Source organism: Corvus brachyrhynchos, unplaced genomic scaffold (assembly GCF_000691975.1).
Source record: "Corvus brachyrhynchos isolate BGI_N302 unplaced genomic scaffold, ASM69197v1 scaffold14, whole genome shotgun sequence".
Lineage (NCBI taxonomy): Eukaryota > Metazoa > Chordata > Aves > Passeriformes > Corvidae > Corvus > Corvus brachyrhynchos.
The window spans coordinates 16,570,015-16,592,188 of record NW_008239110.1 but is presented as its reverse complement, the minus strand read 5'-3'; the positions used below and the strand labels follow the sequence as shown (position 1 = coordinate 16,592,188).

The 22,174-nt window shown below is 38.0% G+C and overlaps 1 protein-coding gene across 2 annotated transcripts in view; it reads left to right on the top strand.

Moving 5' to 3' along the window:
• The window catches only part of ARHGAP18 (Rho GTPase activating protein 18), a 39,453-nt gene that overhangs the window by 8,218 nt on the left and 9,061 nt on the right, over positions 1 to 22,174 (top strand). For both annotated transcript variants that reach the window (XM_017739456.1, XM_017739457.1), the window contains 8 exons: positions 3,654 to 3,823; positions 6,022 to 6,187; positions 8,885 to 8,976; positions 11,278 to 11,355; positions 14,109 to 14,268; positions 16,921 to 17,003; positions 18,269 to 18,475; positions 19,260 to 19,406. In XM_017739456.1, the coding sequence (XP_017594945.1) occupies positions 3,654 to 3,823; positions 6,022 to 6,187; positions 8,885 to 8,976; positions 11,278 to 11,355; positions 14,109 to 14,268; positions 16,921 to 17,003; positions 18,269 to 18,475; positions 19,260 to 19,406 (1,103 nt within the window). The remainder of the gene's footprint in view (positions 1 to 3,653; positions 3,824 to 6,021; positions 6,188 to 8,884; positions 8,977 to 11,277; positions 11,356 to 14,108; positions 14,269 to 16,920; positions 17,004 to 18,268; positions 18,476 to 19,259; positions 19,407 to 22,174) is intronic.

The following is a 22,174-nucleotide window of genomic DNA, read 5'->3' as shown; positions in this document are numbered from 1 at the left end:
CAATATGTTCAATAGATACAAAAGAAAAGAAGTAATTTTCTTTGGAATCCTGTGAAAAAGAGTAAATAACTTTATTGGTTGAGACCTCTCAAGAAATAAAATGGAAATAATAAAAGATGAAAGGCTAAATACCTACTAGCTTAAATAGGGGACTAGTAAAATTCAGTTCACTGTGACTGCATTTGTTTCTCTGAACATAGGATTAGCTACAGGGGAAGAATAATAGATAAAACCTCTGTATAAGGACAGCTCCAAAGCATAACTATCTAGAGAGTGGATGAAGGAATTGTGTGTACCATGTGTAATATGAGGCTAAAGAGCAGTAATATTTGCTTATTGATAGGGGAAAAAACTGAAATCTGGTGGTTTTTAATTAAAGAGTTTGGTTTTGCTTATTATTTTACATGATAAATGAGGATCCTATAGCCAAAGTAACAGTGTCAGTGAAATGATTATGAAGCTTTTATTTTCAATTTATAACCACCTATGAATTAGCATTTTTGAGAAGTGCTTTGTCAGTCAAAGAAAAAATCATTCTACCTTTTCAATTGTAAATTAAGATCTGTCAGCTTAGCTTCATTGGTGTATACTCGAGATTCCCTAGCGAGGCTAGGACATAGCACGATTGACACTTGCAATGTTTCCTTGTTTTGTTCCTGAAAAAACCCCATCATTTTAAGTAATCTTTAAATAGCTCTGTGAACTAAGGGAAGGGTACAGAACTCATGTAAAATATGGTTTTCACATCCTCATAGACAATATTTACATTTTTCTGTATCACACTTACATTTCTCTCATTAAATATTGCATGTGGTGGGCAGGTTGGCAGAACACCAAGGCTACTTCCTCTTACAGCTGCTGCCTAGTTCAGGAATGTACAACAATGGGAGCAAGGCTTTACAACCAGGAAGAAACTCCCCACAACGGCAGCATTTCCAGATCTTTAAAATGTGCAGAGCATTACCGAGACATGCTTTACATGACACCTTCGTATGACCAGAGGACTGAAATAGGAGCTACTGCTTTTTTGTTTGTTAACATCAGATCCCTCCTAGACTGGTAGGGAGTATGTAGGTCAGGTATAGGCCACATTAGCATGACAAAAGTTTTGGGGGACGGGAAAGTGTTTTCATTCAGTTCGGATGCATTAAACAGTTTACATGATATATAGGGATGTATGCACAGGGAGGCCAAGGATCAGAGTCAGGGATGAATTTGACCTTGGATATGTTTGCTTACTGAGGACTCAGATATCTCTTTACCAAAAGGAGCAGCTCTCCTTTCAAGATCAGCTTAATCTTTAGCATATGCCCTAGGCATTTTGGGATCTGTGGAAAGTAAGCAGAAGCCACTCTGGAAAAAACAAGGGATGAGTAACACACTCAACTGGCAGAATTGGAAAATGTTCTGTTCTACTTCTCACAGCATTGCTTGGTTGTAAGTAGAGTCAAATTATTAACTCAAATCCACCTCCTCTCTCTGAAAGTGTCTCAGCTTAGGTAAGTACTTTGACGTGGGAGTGGCCGTGTAAAGCACTGTGCCTAACCAGAAAGTGGCTGTGGTGGCTTCAGCCATTTGCGTGTCTATCAAGTCCCCTGAGTTTGGCCCTGGCTGACTGAGGTTATTTTCAGGATTCACTCTAAAGAATGTCAGTGAATAGTTTTGTGTCTTTCAATAAGATACAGATATAATTTAGAAAAAATGTTGAGTTGCTGTAATTTTTTTTAAACTTCTTGCTTCATACGTTGTTTGGATTGCACGCTTTCAGCTCAGTTCTTTTACAGACCTGATACTGTTGGTGTAGAGCAGCACTTCCCTGACTCCTCCTCTTAATCAGCCTATCTGCGGGCTTTCCCCTGCTTCAGAATCAGCTTTTGCTGTACCTGTAACTATTTTCTGGGAACTTTTTTCTGTCTTGTCATAGGGTAGTTATTCCAGGAATACAAAAATTTCCCACAGCACTGTAAAAAAATTAGTTTATTGTATTATACAACATTCTTACACCAAAACATATTCACTTCTCGTGTTTCTCCTTCTCAACTCATGTCCATTTGCATCCACTTTTCCTGCACTTGTGGTATATTAGTTTTGAACAGGCTGCGGTCTCATGTGAGTTGGAGCCAGTGGCAGAATCATGGCTCCAGGACTTAGGGAAGTGATTCTTCTTCTGTACTCAGCACTGGAGAGGCTACATATCGAGTTCTGTGTCCAGTTCTGAGCCCCTCAATTCAGAAAGGACATTGAGGGGCTGGAGCATGTCCAGAGCAGGGTAATAAATCTGGTGAAGGGTCTACAGAGTAAGTCTTATGAGGAGTGGCTGAGGGAGCTGGGGTTGTTTAGCCTGGAGAAAAGGAGGGTCAGGAATCTTATCTGTCTTTACAACTGCCTGAAAGGAGGGTGTAGCCAGGTGGGGGTTAGTCTTTTCTCCCAGGCTACCAGCAACAGGACAAGGGGACACAGCCTCAAGCTGCACCGGGAGAGATTTAGGTTGGACATTAAGGAGAAGTTCTTCACAGAAAGGCTGATTAGATATTGGAGTGGACTGCACAGGGAGGTTGTGAAGTCCCTGGAGGTGTTTAAGGAAAGACTGGACATGGCACTTAGTGCCATGGTATAGTTGACATGGTGGTTTTTGGTCATAGGTTGGACTCAAAGGTCTTTTCTAAACTAATTTGTTCTGTGACTTTACTCTTTTGCAGTACCTGAAAACCTTCTGTGATTCTGTGATGTCTTCTAAAAGGAACCTAGTCCTTGATGTATCCTTTTGGATACACATTATGAGAGGGATGGTGGAGAGACTGAAAACTTTCTTTGACTTTGATGCTTTGTATTAAGTAGTGTTTTTTACAATATAATTTTCCTATAGCTTCTTTCACAATATATTTTAACTTCAGACTAAAAGCAGTGGTTGATCTACTGTGAAACTGGGAAACTTACTAAAGGCAGAACTGCTTCTCCCTTTTTTGCTTCTTTAGTCCTTTAACAAAAAGTGTTCTAAATTTGTCTAGTGTTTGATTTCTTTAAGGAACAAAGAAAGAGAAGTTAGGCCATTGTTGTGTACTTAGTCCTTCCCTGTATCATGGAAACATGCCCAAACAGTTTTGAGGAATCTAGACTTCTCAGACTGAGGTGAGAACAGGAATGATGGAACAAAGATATGATATGTGTACTCCCTGTTATTCCCAGATGTTAGTTCTTTCATAGAGGACACATTCTCTATTGCTTTTGAAATCTTAACAGCAGAAAAGTTTGCTGATTTGTTTGCAGAATGTTACTTTGTCTTCAAATGTCTTTGAAGCTGGAAAGTGTTTGATGGCAAGAAACTTCTGATGCCAAAGCTCTTTGGCTCTGCAGGATTCTGGGAGTCTGCTGTTTGTTTGAGGTGGATTGCTCTATCTTTTCATAATAGATAAATAGGAGAGAAAACCCCATGTCTTGACAAAATTATTGAAGAAGACCTACAAAAGCTGAACTGTTGCCAATAGCTGAATTTTCAACTGACATAAAAAACACAGGAACAATGACTTTGAAACCAGAAAGTCCATTGCTTGTACGGAATCAACTTCTACTTGGTTTAAAACTTACTCTCATGCACTGAGTGGTGCTTGATTGTGCTGCTGTTGATTTTTAGCTTTTTTTTATGGTGTTTTCAGGTCCGAAGTTCAGTCTTGGAACAGATGAGCAGAAGAACCTGCTTGAAGACATGCCACCTTCAGACACTGACATCAATTTGGAGATATCATTTGCAGAACAGGCAGCTAATCTTAAAGACAGCTCAGTAGGCAAAATGTACAGAGGTGGAGGGGGTGACACTCTTCTCCCGGTAGGTGTTTCTTATTTATTTATCTTTTTTTTTTTATCTAGAGGTACTGTTTGGGTGACATTTATCAGATGCTGAGTGAATTAGAGTTAGAAGAACATTGCCAAATTCAGCTTTGTAGAGATAGAGCTTCTTAAGGTAACTATTTTTGGAAATAGTATGCTCAATAACATGAAAATAGCTACTTTTATGCCTATTTATGTACTTGTCTGTCTGGCAAAATGCACTCTATATGTAAGCAATGATGAACTGCCAATATTAAGCTGGAATAGTGGCTTAGTGGTAGTTGTACATAAGCTGTGTCCTTGCTTCATTTGTTTACAGCCCCTTTTTGTTATCTGAGGTGAGATGCTTTACCTCTAATAAAAAGCTCTATTGTAATACAAAAAAGGTTGGTGGATGCCTGTAGAAACCTTTTGCAGCTGTCCAGTGCAGGTAGGTGAAGGATGAGAATGAAGAAAGAATTGTCTGTAGAAGTTAGAGGTCTGGAGTCAAATGGCAGGAAATTAAGGACTAATTTGACCTCAGTTTTTCTTTCCAGCACTTAATAAAAAAGGCTCTTTCTGAATGAATCCATGTAAATACAAAAGAAAATAGTCCAAGGGATTTTGATGTCAATCCTCAGAAATCTCTTTGAGGATCTCTCTCTGCCTAACAGTTCATGAACATGCAGCTACGTATAAATACTACTATGTGTAAACTAATGACTGGTGTGAAAATTGTCTTTTTTTTTTTCCTAACACTGTATGCAAACATGTCTGAGTAAACACAGTTTCTGAAGTAATGTTTCCCAGTTCTTCAAACACTTAATTTAGATAAGGACATGTGCAGTTCTTCAAGCAGTAATTACCCCATGTATCCTAGTTTAAACATTATAAACCAGACACTAATGGATATTTAGAGATGGATTCTGAAGTGTTTGAGTCATGTTTCTCTAATGCAGCGTATAACAAGGAGATAAAAGCTATGCTCTAACTTCTGTATATATGCATATATATATATGCATAATACATACATTAGCTCTACTTCTGGCTAGTCTTGTGAAGGATTGCTCAAAGACATGGCTATGAGATTTCTTATTCAGTTACAAAAGGAGCTGCAAAATGATAGGAAAAGGAAGGGAGTTACCTATTTAAATCTACAATTTATTGGTTGCACCTTCATCATCAGCAGCTATTTTTAAACAGACATGTTTGTGCAAGTCAATGAAAGCTCAAGGTGGGGAACTGGCTACGTATCTACCATTTGTAAATTATGTTTATGTTTTGGTATGTGCCCTTGTAGTCATGTACCATAACCAGCAATTCATCTCTGCTATTGCTGGGTTTGTACAGGGTAAGAAAATAATTCATGAGTATAATATGTCTTTCCAAGTGGAAGAAAGTCTTGTCAACCTTCCTGCTTTGAGTCATGCATGCTTAAAAGCCTGCTGGTGAGAGATGGAGTTAGAAAGCTCAATGAGTTGGGAAGTCCCTCTCCCTCACCCTTTCAACTAAATTCCTTATATTGATCTCTGCAGCCTCTGAGTATCTAGTGCAGTAGAAAGGAGCCATGATTAAGTATCCCCCTTCCCTAAGAAGAGAACCCCTTTATTATTATTTATATGGCAGCCAAATATTTTATTTTGTGTGCACAAGTACAAAGGGATTTCTGTCCCAATTGTACATGCTTAGGATTGTTCTTGGATAGCCATTTCCACCACTGTAAACTGGAAAAGGATGCAGAAGGTGGAAGGACGAGTAGATGATTGCAAGCAGGACAAATCCAGACTCTTCTTGGAGATGCCAAGTAAAAGGACAAGAGTTAATGGACACAAGTGACTAATGGGGAAATTTTGTTCTGCAAAGTAAAGAAAGTCTCCATGAGAGCATTCCACACTGAAGCAGGTTCCCACAGGGGTTATTGGGAATTTTCAAAATTCATTTGAACAGCAACAACAAACAACCCAATCAAACTTTGAATTTAGCCTTGCTTTGAGCAGCAATTGAATTAGATGACCTCCAGAAGTCACTGAGAACCTAAATCTTGCTGTCATTTTAAGATCATCTGCTTTTTAACCTGTTTGGGGGATTCTCCCATGATTTAGTCAGTAACAGCAGGCTTCATGTTGAAAGGTTGTACCCTGAAGGAAGCCTAGCCTTTGAGATAAGTAACTTGTCATGACTTGGATTATTCACCCTGCTGCAAATCTCTGCTTTTAGAATTTCAGACTGCCGAAGGACAAAACAGGTACCACAAAGATTGGTGACCTAGCCCCTCAGGACATGAAGAAAGTCTATTCTTTAGCACTGATTGAATTAACTGCTCTCTATGACATACTCGGGACAGAATTCAAGCAGCAGAAAGCTGTAAAAATCAAAACCAAAGGTAAGTTGGTGTTTTGTATTCTGAACCAATTGCATCTGTTTAATCCAACAAAACAAATGTAGCCGGTTCTTTATGATTTTTCAGCAGAAAATTTATATTTAATATATAAACAGTAACATAGGCCCTGAGCAACATTTAATTTTTACATCTTACTCAAGGCATGCTTTAAACAAGTTCAGTGACATTATGTCTCCAGCTCTTTTTCTGTAGTTAAAACTCAAGACAGTCACTGAGCAGATAAACTAAAGAGTGGAGGGTAACTATCTTAGTAGCATGCTGTGCAGCAAGAATTGCTCCACAGAAGTTTGTCTGTGCTGATTTATTCCCAAAGAGCATGTGCATGTGCTCTTTGTGGGTATTCCTGAAGGTAGGTGTGGTCTACTTTCACAATTGGACTTGATGATCTCAAAGGTCTATTTCAGCCGAAATAATTATGTCATTCAGGTGAGTCTACCTGACTTTTGTGCTTTTGTTGCTGTAGGTGGGAGATGCTGGGAGCCTTTGTCACCTGTTTTCTATTCTGTCTGGCACAAACTTTCCTGTGTCATATAGGCCTTGCCCATCCAGTATTTACTTAGGCTATAATGCAGTTGTTATGCTGAATGGCATCATATAAAGTAGAAGATGTAAGCTGTTGCAGAGGAGGCAGAGGCAGCTGCAACACGTCACTTTCCTCTGCAAGCCATTGGTGCATATGTGTAATCACAGTGCTTTTCTTGGGAGCATAGAAAACATGGAAACCAATTTCATAATGCTGGAGGTTTTCAGTGCTTTGTTTGGTTTTTGTATTTTTGGCTTCTGCTAAATGCTTTACAAGAGCTTGAAATGTGTTACCAGTTAATCACAAGCCCGCTTTGGCCAAACTCTGTTGTCAAGGTTCAGTGAATGTGACAGTGCAGTAGCTCACTTTAAATAATTGAAAGCAACAGAGGGCATAGAGAGATACACAGCAAGGTACATTAGATTCTTCAAAATATGCTCTTCACTTTACAGTAAGAGTGAACAGTTTTTTTAATGCAAAAGGCATACACAAAAACATCAACAAGACCTTGATTGCTTGAATGCATTTTCTTCTTGCAGAAGTATTTGTGCTGTCACTAATAAACAGAGACAAAGCATTTTCTTCTCTTGTATTTTGGGTCTTAGTTTTAACTGCTTCTTCTTACAAAATTAATTGTTAATTGACTTGCACTCTCAGCATTATTATCTGAATAGCAGTCATTCATAAAACGTGAATTGATTAAAAACTTTTTTAAAAGGTAAAAAAGATAGTCTAGACTCATGGCAATGTGTAGGAAATGGACAATGACATCACCTTTTCTGCCAAGCTAATCTGCTTTCGCAATGTACTGCCTTCGGTGCCTTGTTGCTCTGTCTGACCTTTACCTCTTCACCTCTGAAGTGTTGTTTGGCCAATTGATTCATACAGTGGTGGGTCTATTCACTTTGCCCTTTGTGCTTGAGTATGTGAAGATGATGAAAACATCATTCTTCTGGAGAATGCTGTGCTGTGCCCAGCCCTGCCTTTTTATTGACCTCCTGGAGTTTGTTTTTTTCCAACTACATTTCGATGGAAACTTTTATTATTGACAAGAACTTCAAGGTAATAAAGCTATGGGGTATGGATATTGCCTGTATGTATGAGTCCCTTGTATTTTATAGGTAGACTTTTTATGCTGACAGAGATACAAGAGCTTCTGGTTTGGTACTGAAATTGATCTTTCTTTGATGTATATAATATTTCCTCAAGGGCTGACAGTTGTTTTTTTAGTAATTTCATCTGTTCTGTGTTCAGTATTGGCATGGCATCATACCAAGCAGCAGTTTTTAACTACATGTATTGTTATATGCTGTTCCAGAAAAATTGCACATACAGCAATTATCAGTACTCCTGACAGAGAAGTTCTGTGTCAGCAAACTTTGGGTTAGTCATCACTAGCATAGCTTTCTTTAAATGGCCATTCACTTCTATTCAGCTGGACCATAACACATGAAAGTCCCATTTACAAGAAGACTAAGGTTGGTTTTTCATTAGGGCTAAATTAACTGCAACAGAATTCCTTTAAAAAAAAATTAATTGCCTTAGCCCTATTGTAAAAGTTATTTTCTAACCAAGAATTAACTGTACTTTTGCTTTTTTTAAAAACGAACCTTTTGGTTTGAGTTGGTTATCTTGTATTCTGCCATTGTTACATAATTCAACAGCACAGGCATTTAAAAGCTGTTTTTCCAAACCTTCAAAGAGAGCACTGTTCAGAGTAACTCTGGGTGATAATTGTATTTGTCTCATTTTAGTGACCAAATTCTGCATATTTTACCCATACCATTTCCATCTTCACTATAATAACTTGCATTGAGTGATGAAGATCTGCATAGCAGGGTCATCATTACACCCATTCTGCAAACCAGAACTACACAGATGGTACATTTATGCAGTTTGTTTTACTGTGCTGCAGAATATGTGGATGGCAATTTGAAGTCAAAACAGAAGACTCCTGAGAAAGAGATGATAAATCCTTTTAGCCAGAGTGTTTTGTGTAACAGCTTGATTGACAAAGACATTAAAACACTTTAAACAAAAGGTCAATAGCTCTGAACGCATCAAATAGACTTACTGCTTTAGAAATGTGGGTTTATTCCAGTATCACATGTACTGGAAAAGATGTGGATCTCAGTTTCTTTTGCTTTATTCTTCAGACTCTGGCTTGTTTGGTGTCCCATTGTCACTTCTACTGGAACAGGATCAGAAGAAGGTCCCAGGAACCAAGATCCCACTGATTTTTCAAAAGGTACATAGGCATGAAGAAGTCAAGTTTTTACATATGTGCAAATGACAAGTACATAACATTTTGTCCTGGATTTATTTGCTTCCTGTTGCAGTTTTCAGTATAGTACACTAATCCACCCAAGTTATTGTAACTTTTACTTGCAACTTTACTTGCTAATTCAGTAAATGTGATACTTTGCATCCTATCAGACATATTTTGAATTAAAGAAATAAACTCACTAGTCAGGTGGTTTTCCAGAAGACTTGTTGCTTTAGCACACAGGGGTATGCTTTGGCCCATATCATGTCATGGTAATGGGGGAGATAATTGGAAAGATGATGGAGACCCTGGATTTACTGCCAACGCATAGTATGTCTCATTTCTTGAGAAGAAAATAAACTACTGTATATGGACCTGGCCTAAAACTGACAGAAACTCAGTGCTCTGTCATCATCATTTCAGTCTATTTGTGAATGTGCTTGTTATTTTTTGAGAAACAGAAATCTCAAAGTAGTTTTGCATCATGGTCTGAAAACTACTTCTGTGTCATTCATGCCAGAAATTACTTCCTCAGAATCATAAAAACACATTCCTGGAAAAGATGCTATCTATAAACTGAGAAATCAAATTGCAAACAGTGATTGATCACTCTGCTATCCTAGCAACATCGAAAGTTCTACATAAACATTAATAGCTTATAGATGTGATTTGTTTTGCAAGGTGCAGGCATCATTTGGAATACAGTTTTACTTCAAATGAGAATATAAAAATAAAAAGTTTCCCATTTCTTCTGCCTGTTCTCTGCAGTGTGTGCTTCACAGGAATAGGGGATTTATATAAAGTGCAAGAGAGCAATTTTGTTCATTCTGCTTTTTTAAATGTACCTTTTTTATCACTGAAACGAAACAAAAGCAAGTTAACAGGAAGGCTGCTTAATTAAATAAAAATACACCTAGTTTTTATTCCATTACGGAATTTAAATTAAAAATAGTGGCATAATTTAGTCAGGGCTTTTCCAACTAGAAAATCTGATGGTAATACCAATTCATGTATCTTCATCAGAAGTTTCTGCTGGCAGTAATTCCGGTCTCTGGCCTGCAAAGAAGGCCATGCAGAGCAGCCCTGATAGAGATGAAGAGGGGATTTCCCACAGCAGAAGGTTGGTGGTGGCTGGTGGCCACCTCTTGCTGTGTGCCAAGCGGTCACTTGTGAGTGAGCGTTTGTGAAGGAGTTGTGGCTGCCAGTCATGCCACCGGACCTTGCCTTCCCCAGAAGTGGTGCTGATGGCAGGTCACACACTGCCCACAGCATCTTTGTGCCCAGCAGAAGTGAGTGGGAGGCGCTGATCTGGTGTAAGCCAGGTACAGGGTGACCGGATGGAGCCAGTTAACACTTTTTTTTTTCTTTTTTAACCATGGAAAATGCACTACGGTGACACTTCAGGTGCTGTTTTCTGACTTTGTGGGGTTTTCTGTCCAATCTTTTTTATGGCATTTATCTGTTACATAAATACAGTGGTAGGTAAACTCCCATTAATTTCTGTAACTGGAAAAAACACAACTGTGTTGCATAATTTTTCTTAATCAAGAGCTGGTGCAGGAAGGCATGTAACAAAGGCACTGCCCTAGTTAAACATTGTGGGAACCATTTGTGCTAAAATTATGTCATCAGCTTTTGACGTTTACAGATCTCTTTTGAATACTCTTAAATCCATCCTTCAGTGAATACTTCTAGGCATATTGTTTAGAGAAAAAAAATTATTATATGGGTTTTAAGTATTTTTATGGAATTTCTGCAAATTTATCCATGTGAAGGGTTGCAAACTTTTGAGTTTGTTAGGAGAATGTGAGAATTTGCAAATCAGGAACTTCTTTAAAGCCTGGAAGTTCTTAGTTCTCCTCTAGTAAAGTCCTAGATATTTATGAGAATGTTACCTTAATTATTTTGATTTGGAAATTTTAACAAGGGTAGTAATTGGGATATAATTTTGAAGCCACAGTAATTTTTGAAAATAATTCTTCGGTCTTCAGAAGAGGCTCGAAGGAGGTAAAAAGCATACAGTTTTCTTTTTTAATAAACTAGACAAACTCTCCTTTAATAGTATTCATAAAAAAGGGTAAGAACCACATTAAAGCTTTCTTCTACAACAACTGTAATCCATTTGCAAACTGTGTTTGAGCCTCTGCTTGTTAAATATCTGTGTGCACAGATGCATATGCACAGAGAGAGATACAAGCATAAAGGCTCCAATATATCAGAACTGTCTGCCAGTAATTTTTAATTGGAATCTTTGTTCGTGCCAATTTTGTTTGTGTTTGACAGCTGATTGCCCAGATAGAAGAGACAACTCTGGAAACAGAAGGACTTCTTAGAATACCAGGAGTTGCGACAAGAGTAAAGGTAAAACATTGCACAGGTTATTAACATGCCCAAAATATCTGTGGTTGCTGATTTTATTTTGTCATACAAATATATTTTAGCATCCTGTTATTATGAAAATCTTCAAAAACAGAAAGCAAAATCTCTTTACAAAGAAAACTGAATTGTATTAGCCAGAGAAATGATGGTTTCACCCAGTGTAGTTTTGGGGGGAAGACTGGAGTTCAAGTTTGAAGGAGAGTCAAATCTACATTTCAAATTCAGTTGTGCCAAAATCTCATTAATTCTTGGCATGAGCTTTCCAGCCTTTTGCTTTTTCCCTGAACCAGCTTAATCATCTGAACAGTTCATACACAGTCTTTCCACCCCAGGAGGAAGCATTTCTCTTGGCGTTGTGAGCCTTTTTTAATAGCTAGACTTAACCTGTGTTACAGGGCAAGGCAGGCAGCATGCTCTGAAGAACCTCTCACATTTATTTTTATGAACAGCAATATAACTGCTCGGCTCACTGAGCTCAATCTTGTTAGGCACGTCTGTGCACACCAACACTTCGCAGGGTGAGTGCCAATTACATGCAGACTCTTCCCCAGTATTTGCCTTAATGCAGGGAGCTAAATGCACAGTATGATTCATGCCAAGACTCAATGTGTTAAAAAGACGGTCTGAACTGGCTTTAAATTCTAAACAGAAAGGACCATTTAAGTGGATTCAGCTGTCCAAAGACGTCTGCCAGCCTCTGTTGTGTAGAACTTGGTCCAGCTGCTGGTTCATTAGAAACAACTAAAGAAGGGAGTATTATGGAAATTGGGTTTGTTTATTTACCAGTAACTAAGATACTAATTTTTTTTTCAGTTTTCCTCCGTTCTTTAATTTCCACTTCGCACTTTGCAAACTGGAGTGATTTCTTAGTGATTTTGTTTATTTGTTTGTTCTTTGATTTTATTAGCTTAATAAGATTTCCCAGGCAGTGGATCATTCACTATTCGGCTTTCATTTATTTTTAACCTGTCTATTTGCAGGAACTACTTCTTTAAATTAAGCAACAGTTTTGTTTGCAAATATGTCCTTTTACTTATTTAAATAGAAAAAATTTTAAGAAGCAAGAAATTTATCATACTAAATGACTGGAGTTTTTGCTTAATTTTCTTAAACAGGGAAAAACCAGTATTTTCCTCATTATACAGTTTTATAGAAAGACACAGAAAAATACTTTGCTATCATATTCTATTGATTTTAGAGTTATTATTAAAAGTGCATTGGATATACCCCGTAGTCACATACATTTACTTTAAAATGTAAGCATTGGAGCAGTAGGACACATAGTTGAAATTTCTGCCTTTGCCTCTCATATAAAAAAATTGTATCTATATGTTTAATACTGCATTTGCTGCAGTGATTTGGTCTGAATGTGGATGGAGAAGCTGATGAGCCTCAGAGGGAGAATTTTCATCTTTGTTTCTAAAGCTTGCTATTTTTGATGATCAGGAAATCATACCCACTTGACTTTAGACATCTGAGTTATGACCATTGCACCTTTGAACCTCCAGTACAGTCAGTGGAGACAGAATATCTCTCTGGAGCACAGTTGTGAACACCCAACTTTTATATCAAACTAAGTGTCCGCATTTTCTTTGGAAATAGATCCATTTTCCATTTAGACAAAGTTAAATTTAATGAGAAGGGTAACTTACAAATGTATCTAATATCCTCTCTTTAACGTGCCCTTCTTGTCCAGATAAATAACTACAGCCATATTTTTCCACAGCACATACTTTACAAAACAAGCCAGTGTCTCTGTCCTCCTTTTCTGTCCAGAATAACTGAGCTAGAAGAAGGGAGGGACCTGTGAGAGGTGCCTCAGGGCCCCTGGCCCTATACTGAGGTTTCTTCTCACTCTGCCAGACTAGGAAATAAATGAAGTGGGTGTGAGATCAGGACTGATGCTTAGCAGTAGACTAAGAAGGATTTGGTCTTTGCAGTGCATTCTCATTTGTGCATCTGTGAAAGCTCAGTAGTAGCACTGCCATGGGAGCAGGGCAGGGATATGGTAATGTCTGCTGCCAACAGCATCCTGCCCTTTCCCAACCCCAGAGTTATGACCTTCCACTGAGACTTTCAGAGCTCTTTACTCTGCTGCATAACCTCATGATTTGCTGGACAGTCCACTTCCACACAGGGCATGTTTGACACCCAATGCTAGGCAAAGCTGCATGTGCCCAGCAACATGGAATTCCCTGTAGATGGCAAGACATTCAGCTATTCAGTTACACAAATCATTCCCTGTGTTTTAAAAAGAGAACCAGCCTCACCTTAGTGTATATTTTGATAAGAAGCTGTGTGTCAACACACATAATTGCCTTATTTGTTTATGAAAATGGCCATGTATGCATTACAGCAACACCCTTGGGTGACAGTTTCAGAATTGCTCTGTATATCAGGCAAGTCTTAATATTTGAGCAAAGGGAAAGTCGTGACCCTTATGTGCTTGAGTATGATATCTGTTTCTTATTGTATATTCCATATGGCCCTGACTCAGGCCTATGGGATTTCTTCCCATATGGTTTGACTGCTGCCTATTATTGTATGCTTGCTTGAAGTACTTGTGATCCTAAATTTATCTTTTTTGTAGCAAAAGATGAGCAGCAGCTGGAGTTAAGTGATATTTCAGATATCCTTCCCCCCCTTTCAAAGTGTGGAAAGTATTGCTGTGTGTATAATGTGTGACTTCCAGCAGCCAAGTATTACCGGTGCTCTCTGTATCCATTGCCTTTCAGGGCCTTTGCCAAGAACTGGAAGCAAAATTTTATGAAGGGACTTTCAACTGGGAAAATGTAAAGCAACATGATGCAGCAAGTCTTTTAAAACTCTTCATCCGCGAACTGCCTCAGCCACTCCTCACTGTAGAATATCTCAAAGCTTTCCAAGATGTGCAGAGTGAGTAGTGTCCTTTCTGTCTCTGCTGAAAGAATTTATACCTGTGCAGAGAAGTGCCTCTTAGCTGAGAAACAAATTGAGTAACAACAGTATGAGTTCTTCTGAGAAGAGATGGGCGTAATTTTGCTAATGTACAAATAGCATCTTTCATGTAACAACTATTTTAATAGCTCACACATACTATTCACTATACATTTTCACTTCCTAATGTTTCTGATAGTAGTTAGGAGGTATACAAGGGTTATATGGAAAATATATATGACAGTATTCAGTTTATAAATAGTGTTTGCTTCAAAAGAAAACCACAACAAAGATAAGCAGTTCTTCAGGAAATACAACAAATGACAATTTATACTGTTTAGGGTCTTCTATGTGTTTATAAGAGAAGTTAGAGCAGAATAGTCAGAACTGCTGATCATCCGTGGTCCCTTGAGATCAGCAAGTTCTTGTGAAAATGTCCTCCTTGCCAACTGGTCACCAAGACAGCAAACTTACCAGCTGTAATTGGAAGAGCTTCGTGGTAATTAATCTGGAGTGAGATCCCACATACCTTAACTCCCCAGTCAACACAGGACTGCAAGTTCTATTCCCCTTGTCTGCAGGCAGAGCAATGGCTCCTTTCTAAGAGGGGCTTTCTCAGAATCTCAGAATATTCTGGTTTGGAAGGAACCCACAAGGATCATCAAGTCAACTTTTTGAATGGTCCATATGGGGATCAAACCACCAACCTTGGCGTTGTTAGCACCATGCTCCAACCAACAGAGCTAAACTCGGGATCAGAGAGTTCCCATGGACAGGCAGACTGACAAATATTCTTTAAAAGGGCAGGCTATGTCAAGTCTCCCAGCTGTGAGCTGCCTTTCAATGCCATTAGGTTGGCTGGTTGGCTGGAGTAGGGGGCTGGTGCTTTGGCCTGCTGCACAGTGTTGTTGATTTTGCAATACTGAGTGTCAAGTTAAAACTGGCCAGAACACTTTCAGATGGTGCTGGCAGCAAACAGCTCCACAGGGTTGTTCCATTTACTGGATAGTGATCGGAGCCAGGAGGGTTTCTGCTTGTGCTCCTGAGCTGTCTGAAGGCTTACGTGGTTTTACTGACCCAGAAATACTCAGGTGGCAGGATCAAAACCACTTTCTATATTGAACCAATGGATTTGCTTCCAAACAGACATAGCACTTCATAGCCTCCCATTGTTTAATTATCTGTTTTGTTGGTTGCGTGTAGTAAGATTAGGTGGTAGAGAAAAAGGACCATCTCTGTGACAGTAATCAATGTTTTTTATTATACTGTGACTAAGTAGTGGGGTTAGAATTAAATATTTAAACAACATAATTTGAACAATTTAATTTGTTAATTTAAGTAATGTAAGCAACTAAAATTCAGTTGTTACTTAGGTGAACAGACAGAAACTCCTGATTTAAGTAATGATTTTAATTGTTTTGAAATTGTAGTTTTGCTTACTTTCCTAGGAAAAGATTGATTCTCATAGCTTTTTGAACGTTGTGACATACGGTGTTTTGAATTTAAGGCTTACTTTTAATGTCTGTCTTTCTAAAGCAGGTAGATACACTGCTCTCACTACTTGATGTTTTAAATGGCTATGCAATTTGCCACACATTTGTTCACATCTTTAATTTTTAGTATGGTAGAAAGTAGTCATCAAGGTGGTTTTTTTTTTATTTCATCAGTTAAGTTTTATTTTTATTTGGTGATGTCTCCTGAGTTGATTTGGATGAAATGTATTTGAAATAGCAATTCAGTTGGAATCTCAGCAGGATTCCCAGCATGAGAACAGCCCTATTGAATTCTGAAATAGTGTGATAAAACTATGTTGTGCAGGTACCTCCTTCCTTGCTTGTTTTATGTATGGCCTGTTTCATTAGGAACCTTCTGAGAAGACTTGCCAGAGCATGTCCTCTAAAGCATGCCAGGAGGAAGTTTATCAGAAGTGACAAATGTGAGAGAGTTGGGGCTTTCTGCACTCCCAGAATGTAGGAGCTCTTCTAGGACGTGAAGGAGTGTAGGGATGCGCTCATGGTGCGGCTTGGATGAATGATGCACCTCTGAGCAATTGGTAAAAGGCAGAACCAACGTTACTTTAATTATAGCTTGCCTCGTTTGGTACAGCACTCTCTGCTGTAGATGCCTGTTAAGCTTCTCTGCTCCTGGTTTTATCCCTGTTGGCTTGCCGTTGCAGCTGCTGTTGGTTATGTCGCTGGAGACCTGCCTTACTCAGTGACATGTGGTATTCATTCTGTGTGGGTGACTTGGGAGATCGTGCAACTGTGAAGGCAACCAGAGAAACTGTGAAAGTAGTGTTGAATATACCCTTTCTTATGTTGGGGCACAGGCTCAGGAAGGGAAGAACCGTTAGCTATTCCTTCTTGTAGCATTGCAAAATAAAGAAGAAATCACAAGGCATCTAGCAGACATTGCCAGGAGACTGCTGAGTCACACACCAACTGAATCCTAAAAGAACATTTGGAAATGAGTATCAGAAAACCAGGATCTGCCAGTCCTTTGTCATACTATGATAATTAGCCATGTGTATGCATTCAGTGTTTTGCAAGAGGTTTCAACTTAGAAATCATGCTTTTTGAAGAGTACAAATAACAATTTCAAAATACTGAGGTCCCTGTGCTTTACTGGCAGATCTCCCAACAAGGAAACAGCAACTGCAAGCTTTGAATCTTTTGGTTATCCTTCTACCTGAAGCAAACAGAGACATCCTGAAGGTTAGAATTGTTAATACTATTTTCCTGAATAAGGATTTTCTGTGATTTTCTGTTTCTGTGAATCCACTGTAATGAATGCTGTTGTTTTCTTAACTTTCTTTTTTTTTTCAGTTCAAAGTTAATGCTGAAACTAGTGATTCTTTTTTTTCCCCCCATATTTCACATAACTTTGGAAGAGAAAAAAAAGAAACTTAGGGCACTAATTCCTCCCAAATTACTTTTAAGAATGTGACTTGAAATTTTTCCAGGAGATTGCAATAGTAATCTCCCAGTGAGAAACCTTTTATCTTAGAAGTTTTGCTCCCTTTTTTTGCAGCAGCAGCCATTATTTCCAGTGCAAAAAGTAAATAGTGTTAGAATACAATGGATATGAGTTTCCTTTTATGAAGTGGGTTTAGCTCTTCATTTTTATTCCTCACTTTTCTCTGTGCTGTTTGTTTCTACTCCCAATAAACTAGAAATTTATACTTCCTGTTGCTATTTGTAACGTGTTACATGGATCCTTCCAATTTGTGCTTGTCCTCTTGTAGCAAAGCTATTAATGTTTTTTTCAGAATATGCTTACTGTTAAAACTGTTACAATCAAGAATGAATGCAGGATTTGTGTAGGATGCAGAACATCATCTATTACAGGCCAAAAATCCTACTAGGTCTTATTGTTCAAACAAGACTTTGTTTTTGAGTTCGTTTATTGTGTGGAGGCAGTCAAGAAGGCTCCTTAGTTGAGCTGCAAATACCTGGAACTGAATTAATTGAAAATTGCCGGTTTCTAACTGGCTACCTGTCATTCGCAATGCAGTGTTTTACTTGTGAATTGCTTACCTTACAGAATTAGCCACTCCATGTTCCCATAACCATGACAGCTGGCACTATTGTGTTCTCTTTCAATTTAACAAATGCCAACAGTAATGTCCTCACAAGCATCTGTGGGATGCTACTTATACACCTGCATAACAAAGGTTTTGAAAAAAATCTTTCTGTGCAGGGCCTCAAAGTCACGTGAATGCTTTTGAAAATATAACCAAAAACCCAACAAGATTGTTTTACTTCATTACTTGAAGGAAAAAAAACTTGCATTACTATTCTGTGAATAGATGTATTCACACTTCTATTATTGATTGCTTTTTATGTGGTTTTATTAGGAATTAAGAGCTTTTTCCAAAAAATATACAACATCATGTTTCACTCATATGATCATTTTCAACTCTGCACATGCTTCACTTTTCACATGCAGAGTTGAGCTGTACGTTCTGCTCTTATTTCAGGTACTGCTTGAATTCCTCCAAAGGGTAATTGATCACCGAGACAAAAATAAGATGACGTTAAAGAATGTTGCGATGGTGATGGCCCCAAACCTTTTCACGTTTCATGGGTTTGGCTCAAAGACTATTGAACAAAGCGAGTTTGTTATGGCAGCTGGGACAGCAAATGTCATGCGCTTTATGATTCAGTACCAAAAACTTCTCTGGACAGTAAGTGTGTTTTTAAAGGGGGGGAGAGGATGAAAAATTTCACAACAAGGTGTCGGAATAGAGAAGTCATGTGAAGCCACATTCATGATTTAGAGAAGGATCAGACCAATCCAGCTGGGTTCTTGCTCATAGGTAACTCTTACGGGAGAAAAACAAAAATATTGAGTCTGATGTTAAGCTGTGGTGGTCAGAGTTTTAATATTGTATGTACTACACGTGAACTCAAAAATAAGTCCTTGGGGTTATTTGTGTTTGGTCTATCAGTATACATTGCTATGGGCAATTCTTTTTGGCTTAGAGATATTAGGAGGAAACACAGTGTTTGAACTCACTGCGCTTTTGGGCCAAACTTAGTAGTATATTAAACATGTTTTGATAAAACATGAAATTGTGTCATGGTCTTAAGCAAAGCTCTAGCTTAGACAAACTGGACAAGTTGGAGGTTTGTTGTCCATCAGCAGCTTGAAACAATTTTGACCTTTGCTGCATGGGAGGAGAAGTAATTATCACCATTTTACACACTCAGTGTCAAGTGAATTTTTTTGGCTGAGAAGAGTAAAAATGCTGAATGATTCCACTTCTCTTCCCCTGAGAGCTTACTGAATGGAATATTATATTACAAATGGAGTGGTTTTAAAATTGTTTCACAGTTTTATATTATTTGAATCTTTAGTTATTACTGGGAAGAAATACTATTTTTGAGTTCTACCTGGTAACCTGGCCATTTACAAAGTTTTGGTAAGAAAATTATGTAGTTATTCATGCTTACTCTATATTTATCTAGATTCCAAAGTTTATTGTTAACCAAGTGAGAAAACAAAACACTGAAAACCAGAAGAAGGAGAAAAAGGACAAAGCTATGAAGAAACTTCTGAAAAAGATGGCATATGACCGAGAAAAGCATGAGAAACAGGAGAAGACTCCTAATGATGTAAGGAAACATACATCTGAAATGCTTTATTAATAGGAGCATAATTTTTAGTGAAAAAGTGGATATAGCGGGGGGATATTTATTTATTTACTTACTTACTTACTTAACTGAGGATTTCAATAGATAGCAATTTAATGTGGATTTCACAGTTTATGGGTTACCGGCATGACGCATTTAGAGGATTGTACTGGTTCTTTGTTTGTTTTCACAGATTTTTCGGAATATTTCTATTCTGAAAAATGACAGCCCACAGGTTGTTTCAACCTGGGCATTTGAAATAAATATACATTAGGTCAGTATCTGTGGAGAGAGCAAATGTTGTGACAAGACTCAGTATTACTGAACCCACGTTTGGATGTGTTGTTGCCCAGTGGAAGTCACGGCAGACCTTGTGTTTACTTAAAAACTAAATATCTAGATTTCACTACTTCATATTTAAAAGTGTTTAGAAACAAATCTAGCATTTCATTCTTCTTCCATCTACAGGAGTTCCAAAACCACTGAACTCCTTATCCCATTCTTTAACTAGAACATGCACAACCTGCCCAACCCGAGAAACCCCAAAGGATGAAACAAACGTGAAAAACTGATAAACTGCTTCTTATGTAGCTGTTGTCCAAGTGGCTACTGCCAGCTTACCCCAGTGTATATAATCCACAGTTCAGTATCTCTCCTTTAGGTAATTGACTTCTGCCAGACCCATCAGTGATGTCAAGGCATGTTTCAGCGTAACACTCTTCACACATTCTTTGAAGTACAAAAATCCTGTGGCAATTATAGTGTTAATTTTTCCTGTAGTTCAGAAGGATTTTAGTTGAGCTGTTCCCACTGACATCTAAACTTTAAAAATGCATTTTGTGAATGGTGAAATTGTTTATAATTTTTATAATTACAATTTTTTGAGACTTTTTAGCCTATACAATATAGTACTTTAAAGCACTTTCAGTGCATTATTCCAAAGCTAGTTTAAACACACGAACAGGTAATACCAAATAAGTGTATTCTGATACCATAATGAAAACGTATCAGATTTGGGTGGTATGAGAATCTCGGGTTTGGGTGGTATGAAAATACCCCTTTGTGGGTTGGAGTCAGTGAAGATTCTGGTGAGGTAGAGTCATCTTGTGGTCGCTGGTAGAAATGCAGTGTTTTGAGCAGTCTGTTTTTCTTATCAAGTGTGTGTATGCCAGACTGTTACCAAAAAAAGGGTTGTCATATTTTTAGAAAGGCATTTTTAAAGCTTTTAAGCCAAAACAAATAGAATGTGCCAAATGAATATGCTCTATATCCAGAATCTGCTGGAGACTTGTATTTCAGTGTTCCTACCTCATTTTCTATGCAGTATTTGACACATATCTTAGTGTCCAAAATTAATTAATTCCCCAGGCCTTACATTCGTATCTATGTATATGAAGGAATCTTGACACAGAATGACTTACATATGATTTTAAAATAAAGCTAATTAAACACTGTAATTTGTTTTTCTTGGTCTAATAAAAAAAGAATTCTTTGAATTCAATTGAGTTATGATGAGATGACACTTAATGCTGCCATCCTGTGTTCAACACAGAAATAACAGCAAATACACTGAAAGAAGTAAATGCTGTTTCAAGTTCAGATATTGGATTTTTTTTATAACTCAGTGCAAAGATATGTCTTTTTAATCCACTGGGGAATTAGGGCTGAGGTCTTTTAGAGTAAATTATGCCTTTCTAATCCACCAGGGAGCTAGAAGTGAAGCCTCATGTAATATTCTTACTAGAACGTAAATGTAAAGTTACTATTCAATAATTTTCTTTAAGCCCTAGAATTTTGTGCAGATTTTCGTCAAAATTAAATGGTACCATTTTTTATAAATCCTTTATGCTTATTTCAAACATTCAGTAATTTTGGGTGATTGAGAACATATTACTCTTAAACTCATATTCACAAATTGATAAGGCTTCATTGTGAATGACAATTTTATACATTTTTCAAGTAAAAAAAGTCTCATTCTTTCAGGAAAATTTATTGTTTTGGGTTTTTTTTCTCTCCAATTTTCAATTTATACTGCTTTAATTTAAAAATGAAGTGACTTTTCCTGTGCAGTTGCTGAACTGCATTTCACTATTAGATGGCAGGTGAGGCACCCAGACTTGTGGTGAATTCCCACTCTCATGAAACCTGTTTGAAACTTTGGATACCTAATTATCTTGTGGGATGCTGAATTAAAAGCTAAGGAAAATTTTCTATTTTCTAACACTTGCTGTGGCACCCCGCATGATTAAACATAGATGGTCAGAGCCTGAGTCACTTCCATACTCTCCAGAAATAACTCCCTATCTGCATTCTTAAAGTAGCTCATTTGGATAAAATTTCATCTTAGCTCTGATGAAGCCTCACTATCAATCACATTTACCCTTTTGAGACAGAGGTTAAAAAGCATTTACTGCAAACTTCAGGTGAGACCTCTGTACAGTGCTGAGAGTGGTTAATATTAGAGGGCTTTTGAGGGTTAATTGCTTTTTGGCATACCTATGGCCCCAAGTCAGTGTTAGGGATTAAGTCTTTATGTTGGTGTTGGGCTGAATAATGCTCTAGACAGGCAAAGAAAGATGCCCTCAGGACTGGAAATTTACCTACTGCCTTTAGCCAGATGTATACCATCTGTCATTGTACTCCTTTGTATGGTGCAATTGTTCCAAAAAAGGGAGCAGTCGCGTGATCGGCACAACGCAGTGCACTGGGCTGAGCTACTGCAGGTTAGAAAAACCATTGTGTCCCATGGC